Source organism: Neolamprologus brichardi, chromosome 3, assembly GCF_056152115.1.
Source record: "Neolamprologus brichardi isolate AB-2024 chromosome 3, ASM5615211v1, whole genome shotgun sequence".
Taxonomy (NCBI): domain Eukaryota; kingdom Metazoa; phylum Chordata; class Actinopteri; order Cichliformes; family Cichlidae; genus Neolamprologus; species Neolamprologus brichardi.
The window spans coordinates 54653683-54666642 of NC_142106.1; the positions used below are offsets into that span (position 1 = coordinate 54653683).

The following is a 12960-nucleotide window of genomic DNA, read 5'->3' on the forward strand; positions in this document are numbered from 1 at the left end:
AAACAGACTTTACCATGAAGATCCTCAGTGTGGATCAGTATAATATCAGCCTGATGTCTGCAGTTTAGTGTCAGCACAACTTTCACATCATATTCATCTCAGCACAACTAAAACATGCTGACTGACCTCAGAGGTTCAAGTTTACATCCTGGACTCTCCAGGAAACCACACAGATGCTTCACTCCTGAATCCTGCAGGTTGTCGTTGTCGCTCAGGTCCAGCTCTCTCAGATGGGAGGGGTTGGACTTCAGTGCTGCTGCCAGATAATAACAGCTGATCTCTGACAAACCACAGCGCCTCAATCTGTATAAAGAATGAAAGATGTAAGTTTATTAGACAAAGTGTGAGCTTTAAATCATTCAGTGTTTCATCATCTGTTCAGAGCTGAGGAAGGTTCAGAATGTAGAAGTTTAGAAAATGGAAACTCCAAACAGCTGAAGCCAACAGAAAGCAGCTTTAAACAAACACAAGAAGAGAAAAAACTCTGAATGTTTCACATTAAAGTCGTACATTTATCATAAAAACAGGACAAAGACTTGAAAAAGTCGTGTTTTTCCTTCCAGGAACCACAAGGCTTCACTTGAAAAGGTGAAGTGTGAAAGAAATGGACATATTTGAAGTCCAACACCTTTTTCCAGTCACATTATTAAAGCAGACAAACTACAAGCTCATTTTCATTCCAACAAGTCATCTTCTGACCTGGACTAACAACACTGGTCTCTATGTGCAGCTGGCTGTGAGACCAGTGCACAGGGACCGTCTACAAAGTGCAACACTGAAAGAACATCACACACTAATTTGCTTCCAGCACTTTCACACAAACATCTAGTGTCATTATTGTCACCAAACTCTTTGGATCCTTTATTGCAAATTCAAATGGGATCAAATGGTCAGACAAAAGAGGGTTATGAGGAAATATGATGAAATGTTGTATATTAGCAGCAAGTTATTGAATCATTTTCCTCAGAAACCAAACAACATGATTGACAAACGTCTTTTTACAAACTCAGTGTTGGACTTGGATCAGCAGGATAAGCTGATGTTTAAAGGCATTTGAGTCTCGCTGTATGAGAGTCCAGTTATTACTCAATATTTATGGATGATGTTCTTTCAGTGTTGCACGTTGTTGACGCTCCCTGAGCCTCACAGCCAGCTGCACATGGACCAGCTGACATTACCCAGCATTAGAGGCGGGTGTAAAAAAATGGATTTTCCTATTTAAATAGTTTTAATTTGAATAAAGCGACGATGATTCATTCAATCCTGAATCGATTTTTAATATAAATGTATTTTGCCAGAATCTCAGGTTAAAGCTCCCAAAAGTATTTCAACAACAACCAAACAGATCAAACAGTAAATGAGAGCAGCTAAACACACAAAGATGGAAACACAGAGCGTGGATCGTTCACTCGACGGCACGAACACGGACACGCCGTCGGGGCTGAAAGTGGACAGCTCACAGATCCTGAAGCTGCAGGTTTCATCTGTCTCCAACCAAAACTGACTGAACCAGCAGCAAAAGAAGATCCAAACTACGCTTTACGTTTGATGAACATCGTCATGAATTCTCTCTGACTTTGACGTTTACTTCCTGCACAGCTCTCTCTCTCTCAGTGTACTTCAAGAACAGTTTACCTTCAAAAATCTGTTTTCTGCATTGTTCACTGCTTATTACGCACCAGTCTGCTGTTGTGTTCACTGCTGTCGGCCTCCGAAAACAAAGCCTCATTTCTGCTGTTCAATACTGAAGAAATTTAAACCTTTTAAAATGATGACAGATTACAAACTCTCAGCTGTGTCTGTAATCAAACCTCTGTAACTTTGCTTCCCTTCAGCAGCATCAGGTCATGTTCACATGTTGATTCATGGTTTGCTTCAGTTTTTGATCGACTGCAGAATATTTTGAAGGTTATCTGCTATAAAAAGCCAGAACAGGAAAATCTGCTTCATGTGTTTCTGTTTGATCCTCAGTGACTTTGACACAAAGGCCTCTGCTGTGATGATCACACCTCTGGTCAAGTCTCACAGTGTCAGCTTTGTTTTTATACATATGGATGTGTGCTGATAAATGATCAGAATTATAATATTCCCCACTGTCTGGTGTGTGCCGTGACCTTTGACCTGCTAAAGACAGTCAGCTGTGGATTATTCATTGTTGTGTCTGATACTTAGAACTGTGAGGAAGAACACTACACAGTTAATCAGGGTCCCCTCATTCTGAATCAGGAAAGGTGGGCAGGCCGCGTGTGGGCCGCGGGCCATACGTTGAGTATCACTGTTTGAAATGTGAACATTGTTCTGCTGCAGTCAATGGACTAAACCAGAGAAGAAGAAAACAGACTTTACCATGAAGATCCTCAGTGTGGATCAGTATAATATTAGCCTGATGTCTGCAGTTTAGTGTCAGCACAACTTTCACATCATATTCATCTCAGCACAACTAAAACATGCTGACTGACCCCAGAGTTTCAAGTCCACATCCTGGACTCTCCAGGAAACCACACAGATGCTTCACTCCTGAATCCTGCAGGTTGTTGTTAAACACGTCCAGCTCTCTCAGATGGGAGGGGTTGGACTTCAGCGCTGCTGCCAGATAATCACAGCTGATTTTTGACAAACCACACCACCTCAATCTGTATAAAGAATGAAAGATGTAAGTTTATTAGACAAAGTGTGAGCTTGAAATCATTCAGTGTTTCATCATCTGTTCAGAGCTGAAGAAGGTTCAGAATGTAGAAGTTTAGAAAATGGAAACTCCAAACAGCTGAAGCCAACAGGAAGCAGCTTCAAACAAACACAACAAGAGAAAAAACTCTGAATGTTTAACATTAAAGTTGTACATTTATCATAAAAACAGGAAAAAGACTTGAAAAAGTTGTGTTTTTCCTTCCAGCAACCACAAGGCTTCACAAGGTGAAGTGTGAAAGAAATGGACATATTTGAAGTCCAAAACCTTTTTCAAGTCACATTATTAAAGCAGACAAACTACAAGCTCATTTTCATTCCAACAAGTCATCTTCTGACCTGGACTAACAACACTGGTCTCTATGTGCAGCTGGCTGTTAGACCAGTGCACAGGGACCGTCTAAAAAGTGCAACACTGAAAGAACATCACACACTAATTTGCTTCCAGCACTGTCACACAAACATCTACTGTCATTATTGTCACCAAACTCTGTGGATAAGTTATTGCAAATTCAAATGCATGATGTTCTTTCAGTGTTGCACTTTGTAGACGCTCTCTGAGCCTCACAGCCAGCTGCACATGGACCAGCTGACATTACCCAGCATTAGAGGCGGGTGTAAAACAATGGATTTTCCTATTTAAATGGTTTTAATTTGAATAAAGCGATGTTGATTCATTCAATCCTGAATTGATTTTTAATATAAATGTATTTTGCCAGAATCTCAGGTTAAAGCTCCCAAAAGTATTTCAACAACAACCAAACACATAAAACAGTAAATGAGAGCAGCTAAACACACAAAGATGGAAACACAGAGCGTGGATCATTCACTCGACGGCACGTAGACGGACACGCCGTCGGGGCTGAAAGTGGACAGCTCACAGATCCTGAAGCTGCAGGTTTCATCTGTCTCCAACCAAAACTGACTGAACCAGCAGCAAAAGAAGATCCAAACTACGCTTTACGTTTGATGAACATCGTCATGAATTCTCTCTGACTTTGACGTTTACTTCCTGCACAGCTCTCTCTCTCTCAGTGTACTTCAAGAACAGTTTACTTTCAAAAATCTGTTTTCTGCATTATTCACTGCTTATTACGCACCAGTCTGCTGTTGTGTTCACTGCTGTCGGCCTCCGAAAACAAAGCCTCATTTCTGCTGTTCAATACTGAAGAAATTGAAACCTTTTAAAATGATGACAGATTACAAACTCTCAGCTGTGTCTGCAATCAAACCTCTGTAGCTTTGCTTCACTTCAGCAGCATCAGGTCATGTTCACATGTTGATTCATGGTTTGCTTCAGTTTATGATAGACTGCAGAATATTTTGAAGGTTATCTGCTATAAAAAGCCACAACAGGAAAATCTGCTTCATGTGTTTCTGTTTGATCCTCAGTGACTTTGACACAAAGGCCTCTGCTGTGATGATCACACCTCTGGTCAAGTCTCACAGTGTCAGCTTTGTTTTTATACATAGGGATATGTGCTGATAAATGATCAGAATTATAATATTTCCCGCTGTCTGCTGTGTGGCGTTACCTTTGACCTGCTAAAGACAGTCAGCTGTGGATTATTCATTGTTGTGCCTGATACTTAGAACTGTGAGGAAGAACACTACACAGTTAATCAGGGTCCCCTCATTCTGAATCAGGAAAGGTGGGTGTGGCGTGGGTGTGGTCTCTGGCCAGCTGCAGAGGAGGGGTGACACAGTGAGCTCCCGGGGCGGCGCAGGGGCGGGGTTGACAGGTGTGCTGGGTTCCGACCTTGATTGTGTGTTTTCTTATGTTGACAGTGACAGTCGGAGGGGAGCGGACGTGACAGCTGCAGAGAGCGGGAGTGGCTGCAAATAAACCCACGTCTCTGAATAAAGCGTTGTGCTATCAAAACAATCGCCCAGCGTGTATTTATCGGGTCAAACGCTACACTGGTGCCGAAACCCTGGCGCGATGTCCGGTCCCCTGCCGGCTCCCCCTGCTCCCCCGGTGGCGGCGCCGCCCACCCAGCCGCCCGCCCAGCCGCTGCAGATCTTGGGCCAGATGTTGTTGGACATGGCGGCGATGGCGGCGATGGCGGCGATGGCGGCGATGGCGGCGATGGCGGCGATGGCGGCGATGGCGGCGATGGCGGCGATGGCGGCGATGGCGGCTCGTCAGGCGGCCGCTCAGGACCAGCAATTGGCGTTGCTTCGCCTACAGTCGGAGCAGCAGGCCGCGGCTCTGGGGCAGCTGCTGGGGACTGCGGCCGCGCCGGCGCCCGCTCCTCCTCTGTCGGTGACGCTGCATCGGATGAGGGATGAGGAGGACCCGCTGGTCTTCATCGAGGCTTTCCAGGCCACGGCGGTGGCCTGTCGCTGGCCGGAGGAGGAATGGGCTGCCCGGCTGCTGCCGCTTCTGTCTGGCGAGGCCCAGACGGCGGCGCTGGGCCTGCCCCCCGGCTCGCGGGGGGTGTTTGAGGATGTGTGCCGGGCGGTGCTGGATCGGTTGGGTCTCTCCCCGGAGGATTACCGCCGTCAATTCCGGGCCAGCAGGATGACGGGAGGGGAGCGGCCGTTCGCATGGGCTCGACAGCTGAAAGATGCGGCGGCGAGGTGGTTGCGACCGGGCCCCTCGGCTGGGGAGGCCCGGATGCTAAATATGATCGTCCTCGAGCAGTTCGTGGGGGGCCTGCCCGAGGCAACGGCTCGTTGGGTCCGCTGCCACCGCCCGGCAGATTTGACGGCGGCGGTTACGCTGGCGGAGGACCATCTGGCGGCCAACCCGGCACCCAGCCACGAGGAGCCGCGGCGGAACGCCCGTGTTCTGCCGCCCAGGCCTCCGGCGGCGGCGTCACAGCGGAGGAACGGCGGCCCTGCGGGAACGGAGCAGGCAGCGGGGTGGAGCCCCAGGAACCCGTTCCGGCCGCTGCTTCCCGCCGGAACCCCCGCGGCCGCCGAGGTTGCCCCGGAGCCACGGGGAGCCGCACAGACGCCGGGGCCGGACTGCTGGAAGTGTGGGCGGCCGGGGCACCTGCGCCGAGAATGTCCGCTCATGGAGGTGGGGCAGGTGTTCCGTGTTGCCGGCGCTCCAGCCCCCGCCCCCGGTCCGGGAGGGACGTACCGCGTGCCGGTAAGGTGTCAAGGGGGTATTCGCCATGCTTTGATGGACACGGGCTGCACGCAGACCCTGGTCCACCAAAGTTTGGTTCGCCCCGGGGCATTGTTGGAGGCTAACTGGGTGGAGGTTAAATGTGTGCACGGGGATATTCACAAGTACCCGGTAGTGTCACTGCTGCTGAAATTCAGGGGCAAAACGCATAGAGTGAAGGCGGCGGTTAGCCCGCGCCTGTCGCATCCCCTTATTTTGGGTGCGAATTGGCTGGGGTTCCACAGCTTACTGGGGCAGTACGCGGGGATGTGATCGCGGTCTGTCAATTTATGTAACGTTTGCGCGGCGCTCAGCGGTGACGCGGGGTCGACCGACACTGACTCTGGGGGGGAGGAGGTGGCGGGGACGTCCACGGAAGCCCCGCTGCCTCCCGTTGTGCACCCCACAGAAGATTTTCCACTAGAGCAGTCTCGGGACGACACCCTACGCTCAGCCTATGACCAAGTGATAGATATTGATGGTCGCTTGGTGCACCCTGACGCTGCGCGAACTTACCCTCATTTCCTATTGCGGAACGATCGGCTATATCGAGTGAGCCGCGACACTCACACTGAGGAGATTCGCACACAGTTGTTGGTGCCGCAAAGCCGCCGGGAAACGGTTTTCCAGGCGGCTCATTCGAACCCCATGGCAGGGCATTTGGGTGGTGAGAAAACTCTGGAGTGCATAATGGCCCGATTCTATTGGCCGGGCATTTGGGCCGACGTGCGCCGCTGGTGTGCGTCGTGCCCAGAATGCCAGCTGGTTAACCAGCCGGCCGTGCCAAAGGCGCCGCTGCGCCCATTACCACTGATGGAGATTCCGTTTGAGCGCATTGGTATGGATCTCATCGGGCCATTTCACCGGAGTGCACGCGGCTATCGCTTTGTGCTGGTCCTGGTGGACTACGCAACGCGATACCCGGAAGCAGTGCCGCTGCGCACTATTTCAGCGAAGAGCGTGGCGCAGGCGCTGTTTCAGGTCATCTCCCGAGTCGGCATTCCGAATGAAATACTGACTGACCAGGGCACGTCGTTCATGTCGCGCACATTGCGGGAACTGTACGAATTACTGGGTATTAAATCTATTCGGACTAGCGTCTACCACCCTCAGACCGACGGGCTGGTGGAGAGGCTGAATAAGACCTTGAAATCCATGATTCGTAAGTTCATTAGCGAGGATGAACGCAATTGGGATCGCTGGTTAGACCCTCTGTTGTTTGCAGTGCGGGAGGTGCCCCAGGCCTCCACGGGATTTTCTCCCTTTGAGCTGTTGTACGGCAGAAAGCCGCGGGGGGTGCTCGACCTAATTAAAGAAAACTGGGAGGACGGTCCGAGCCCTGCGAAAAGTGACATTCAGTACGTGCTGGACCTGCGAGCAAAGCTGCACACACTGGGGAGACTCTCACGGGAGAATTTGCTCCAGGCCCAGCAGCGGCAGCAACGCCTGTACAACAGAGGGGCGAGACTTAGGCAATTTTCACCGGGAGATAAAGTGTTTGTGTTACTTCCTTCTTCCAGCTCTAAATTACTCGCCAAGTGGCAAGGACCCTTCGTGGTCACACGGCGAGTGGGGGACGTTGATTATGAGGTGGTACGGTCGGACAGGGGCGGAGCCACGCAGATTTACCACCTCAACCTCCTCAAAGCCTGGAGGGAGGCGGAGACCGCTTCTCTGGTGAGCCTGGTAAGAGAGAGGGATGAGTTGGGGACGGAGGCGCCAAAATCTAACATCCCCGCCTCCCTCCGTTGTAGTGACCATCTCACACAGGACCAGAGAGCGGATGTTGCCGCATTGCAACAGCGCTTTGCCGACGTGTTCTCCCCCTTGCCCGGCCGTACTTCTCTCATAGAGCACCATTTTGAGACGCAGCCTGGCGTGACGGTGCGTTCACGGCCCTACAGGCTGCCGGAACATAAGAGGCAAATCGTTTTCCGGGAATTGACGGAAATGCTGAGGTTGGGAGTAATAGAAGAATCACACAGTGCCTGGTGTAGCCCCATCGTTCTCGTGGTGAAGAAGGATGGGTCTATACGGTTCTCTGTCAATTATCGCAGGGTGAATGAGGTGTCACGTTTTGATGCTTATCCCATGCCCCGGGTCGACGAGCTCCTGGACCGGTTGAGCACTGCTCGCTTTTTCACGACACTGGATTTAACCAAGGGCTACTGGCAGATTCCCTTGTCTGCAGAGTCCAGGGAAAAGACGGCCTTCTCCACTCCGTACGGGTTGTACCAATTCGTTGCGCTTCCGTTCGGCTTGTTCGGAGCCCCTGCCACTTTTCAGCGCCTTATGGACCGGGTGCTGCGGCCCCACGCTGCCTATGCTGCCGCCTATTTAGACGACGTCATCATTTACAGTGACACATGGACGGAGCATGTGCAGCGTGTGGCTGAGGTGCTGGAGTCCCTGAGGCAGGCGGGGCTCACGGCCAACCCGAAGAAGTGTGCGGTTGGACGGAGGGAGGTACAGTATTTGGGGTACCACTTTGGGGGCGGGCAGGTGCGACCTCAAGTGGATAAGACGGCGGCAATCGCATCCCGCCCGCGTCCCAAGATGAAAAAAGAGGTGAGACGGTTTCTGGGGCTGGCCGGCTATTACCCGCGGTTCGTACCAGGGTTCGCGGACTTGACCAGCCCCCTGACTGATCTCACCCGCAAGGGTGCCCCGGATCTGGTCCAGTGGACGGAGCGGTGCCAGGCGGCGTTTGTGCAGGTAAAGCGGGCTCTCTGTGGAGAGCCGCTGCTGTTCACACCTAATTTCTCCCTCCCTTTTTGTCTGCAGACTGACGCCTCGAGCAGAGGGCTGGGGGCCGTTTTGTCCCAGCAGGTGGGGGGAGTTGACCGGCCGGTCGTCTACATCAGCCGCAAGCTGACGGACCGCGAGTCGCGATATAGCACCGTGGAGGAGTGCCTAGCGATCCGGTGGGCGGTCGACTCCCTTCGCTACTACCTCCTGGGCCGCCCGTTCACCCTCTGCTCAGACCACGCCCCGCTGCAGTGGCTCCACCGCATGAAGGATGCCAACGCCCGGATCACTCGGTGGTATCTGGCTCTGCAGCCCTTTAAATTCAAGGTGATCCATAGGCCGGGTGCACAGATGGTCGTGGCCGATTTCCTTTCCCGCTCGCGGGGGGGGGAGTAGGTTCGGCCGGGTGGGCCCGGCCTCAGTCGGGCGGTGGGGATGTGTGGCGTGGGTGTGGTCTCTGGCCAGCTGCAGAGGAGGGGTGACACAGTGAGCTCCCGGGGCGGCGCAGGGGCGGGGTTGACAGGTGTGCTTGGTTCCGACCTTGATTGTGTGTTTTCTTATGTTGACAGTGACAGTCGGAGGGGAGCGGACGTGACAGCTGCAGAGAGCGGGAGTGGCTGCAAATAAACCCACGTCTCTGAATAAAGCGTTGTGCTATCAAAACAATCGCCCAGCATGTATTTATCGGGTCAAACGCTACAGTGGGCAGGCCGCGTGTGGGCCGCGGGCCATACGTTGAGTATCACTGTTTGAAATGTGAACATTGTTCTGCTGCAGTCAATGGACTAAACCAGAGAAGAAGAAAACAGACTTTACCATGAAGATCCTCAGTGTGGATCAGTATAATATCAGCCTGATGTCTGCAGTTTAGTGTCAGCACAACTTTCACATCATATTCATCTCAGCACAACTAAAACATGCTGACTGACCCCAGAGCTTTAAGTCCACATCCGGGACTCTCCAGAAAACCACACAGATGCTTCACTCCTGAATCCTGCAGGTAGTTGGAGCTCAGGTCCAGCTCTCTCAGATGGGAGGGATTGGACTTCAGTGCTGCTGGCAGATAATCACAGCTGATCTCTGACAAACCACAGCTAACCAATCTGTATAAATAATGAAAGATGTAAGTTTATTAGACAAAGTGTGAGCTTTAAATAATTCAGTGTTTCATCATCTGTTCAGAGCTGGAGAAGGTTCAGAATGTAGAAGTTTAGAAAATGGAAAATCCAAACAGCTGAAGCCAACAGGAAGCAGCTTCAAACAAACACAAGAGTAAAAACTCTGAATGTTTCACATTAAAGTCGTACATTTATCATAAAAACAGGACAAAGACTTGAAAAAGTCGTGTTTTTCCTTCCAGGAACCACAAGGCTTCACTTTTAAGGGTGAAGTGTGAAAGAAATGGACATATTTGAAGTCCAACACCTTTTTCCAGTCACATTATTAAAGCAGACAAACTACAAGCTCATTTTCATTCCAACAAGTCATCTTCTGACCTGGACTAACAACACTGGTCTCTATGTGCAGCTGGCAGTGAGACCAGTGCTCAAGGACCGTCTACAAAGTGCAACACTGAAAGAACATCACACTAATTTGCTTCCATCATCCAACCTGAAGAGGAAACAGAGACGGCTCCCCTTCAAAGTAAAAGCTGCTCCTTATGGACACAGTATCAAAGAAAGTCTACAGTATAACAGAAAAGACAGAGCAAAGTTTTGGTTTTTTTTTTTAAATTGTGCAGAAATGAAACTACACTAAGCTCAATTATGTGACAGACATTTCATCCCATGTCAGTTGGGCCTCATCCTGGGCCGGATTATCCAGCACACACTCTGACCACAGGCCCAGGGCCCACGCACAGCTGGGCTCCATCCAAGAGACAGGAAACAAACCAACACAATAATAAAAAGCACCATGTGATCTTCTTACATCTTCAAGACAAACATAGTAAAAACATGAGCATATTTGTTTCCTGATAATAATGTGACAGGTAGAACAGAGTAAAGTGGTGGTGCTACAGCCTTTCTCCCCTCTGCTGCTGAGGCTGTTAGTCTCTCCCAAACTCAGCTACATGACTTCCAAATGAATGAAAGCAGCAGAAGTGTCTTTACAAATGAAAGAGGAAGAGGAGAAGAAGAGGAGAGGGAGGCCACCCTGACCATCACTCCAGTTGAAAACATCACACTTCCATTAAAGTTGGTGAGAAAATGTTGAGCAGGATGAGCTGCTGGATAATCTGGAGGCTGTAGCAGCAGCTCACAGTCACAGTGGATTTCCACTCATGAAAAAGCTCTGGCTGCTTCATTTCTCATCTCATATCAGAGACTTTAATACTTCACTGAAGCTGTACTGTGATGCTTCCATATTCCAGTGAGGCCTTATAATGATTTCAGCTGTTCTGTACACACACTGTGTGCCCTGTATGGCTCAAAGTATCTGAAGCCTGTTTTTATCTGCTATCATCAGATCTTCATCATCCTCATTCACATCCCTCACACACTCTACAGCCTCATCAGCACTGACTTCATCTTCACTGACTGATGGAGCACAACATGAACCGGTGGAGGCTGAAACACTGTCCTGTCAAACATCTCCCCATCACCACTCCACTTCTGTCAGCCTTTAAATGAACCCTGCTCAAGTCTGTCACTTCTATTTGGAGCTAAAAGGAAAAACTGTTGTTCAGCCGTTTGGAAAGAAAAAACATTTCTGAAAGCACTCAAACGTCTTCACATTTGTCTTCAGACACATCCTGAACATTTAGGAACTAAAGAAAGTTTCAAACATCAATCAAAGACCTGAAATATAGAAAAAAAACAACAGCCGCAGTCAGTGAACTCACCTCAGAGTCTCCAGTCGACAGTTTGGACTCTCCAGTCCACCACACAGATGCTTCATAGCCGAATCCTGCAGCTTGTTCCCCCTCATGTCCAGCTCTGTCAGATGGGAGGGGTTGGACTTCAGAGCTGAGGCCACAACTTCACAGTGAGACTCTGATAGTCCACACCAAGTCAGTCTTTGATGATAGAAAATAAAAAAATGTGTTATTATAAAAGCAGAAAATCTGAATTTTAAACACAGACTGAATGTATATGAAGACAAAACAGAGTGAGGTCATAATCTGATGAATCTGCTCTTCACATCTGTGCTTCAGCTCCTCTTACTGTGTTTGACATGACACAACGATTGAGTCTCTCTCAGACCTGCAGACTTTTAATGAGAATCTTTGTTTGGCTTTAATCTGCAGATGAAGGAGGAAGATGGTGTCACATTTAGGCTTCCATAATGTCCACAGTCTGTCACTGAGATCTGATCCAGAGTAAGAGTTTGGACTGTTTCCTGTTTTGAATCTGACTCCAGAACATTTTGAATAAGTTCAGCTCAGTGAAGAGTTCCAGCTGGAAAGATGATCTCTGTTTGCTACCTGCTGTCAGGTACGACTGTTCGCACGGAGGAAAAACCTGCTGACTGTTACCAAACGGAGCAGAAATCTCATCACTGGACAATAATGATGAATGAACTCAGAGCTGCTGATATCAGATCTGATTTCAGGGGAACTAAACACAGAAATGATTGGCCCATTTTAGCTTTCTGAGCCATTATCTGCTGGTTTGTCGCTAGTTGGCAGAAAATGATTTGTATTCCTGTTCAGGGCTTCAGTGTTTATGAGTCCAGATCCAGGTGACAGCAAGTCAAAATGATGTTACCTGTCTGTGTCCAGCAGCAGCCTGTATTCACTTTGAATATTGTTATAACCTGACATGGATCAGTTTGTCTTTGATTGGTTTGTAAATGTCACTGTTTCCATTGGACCTGAGTGACGGTACAAAGACAGAGGGAGAGAAAGGAGAGAGAGGATGGAGACAGAAAAGAGAGAGCAAACACAAACAGGTGAGAGTGGAAAGGTGACCAAGGTCAGCAACTAATCAGAGAGCTTCTGTTTGACCCACAGTCACTGATGATGACTGCACATAACCAAGCAGTGTGTTACTCTGATATCAAATATGGATCCTGCTCTTATAATAATGATCATCAGATGATATTATTGTGTTATTTTGTGGCTCAATACGATGTTTGTTTGATTATCAGTGAAAGAAGCAGTGAGGAGGTTGGAGAGAGAGAGAGGACAGAGGGTGAAGTTAGAAACACTAAAAGGATTTTTCATGGATTTCATGGATTATTTGAGTGATTTTCAGCAGGACACTTAAACATGTCAGTGGACGTCCAAAAGAACATATTCACTGATATGAAACGTGTCTTTGAACAGGATTAATAACAGTGGAAACATGGTGGATACAGCTGTGACTGCATGGATGTGACACACTTCAAATCTGTTCTCCACTCTTGGATTTGGGATCCATGGAGCTGCTGCTGAGGCTGTACAATAAAGGAATGGTGTGGAAGGTTGC

The 12960-nt window shown here is 49.2% G+C and overlaps 2 protein-coding genes across 2 annotated transcripts in view; both read right to left on the reverse strand.

Moving 5' to 3' along the window:
* LOC148105865 (protein NLRC3-like) overlaps positions 1-12960 on the reverse strand; it is a 232103-nt gene that overhangs the window by 116443 nt on the left and 102700 nt on the right. The gene's annotated exons all lie outside the window — the stretch shown is intronic.
* The window catches only part of LOC148105867 (NACHT, LRR and PYD domains-containing protein 12-like), a 79740-nt gene that overhangs the window by 64883 nt on the left and 1897 nt on the right, over positions 1-12960 (reverse strand). The window contains exons 2-5 of the mRNA XM_087830828.1: positions 11394-11567; positions 9481-9654; positions 2460-2633; positions 127-303 (exon numbers count right to left, since the gene is read on the reverse strand). Coding sequence (XP_087686954.1) covers positions 127-303; positions 2460-2633; positions 9481-9654; positions 11394-11567 — 699 coding nt within the window. The remainder of the gene's footprint in view (positions 1-126; positions 304-2459; positions 2634-9480; positions 9655-11393; positions 11568-12960) is intronic.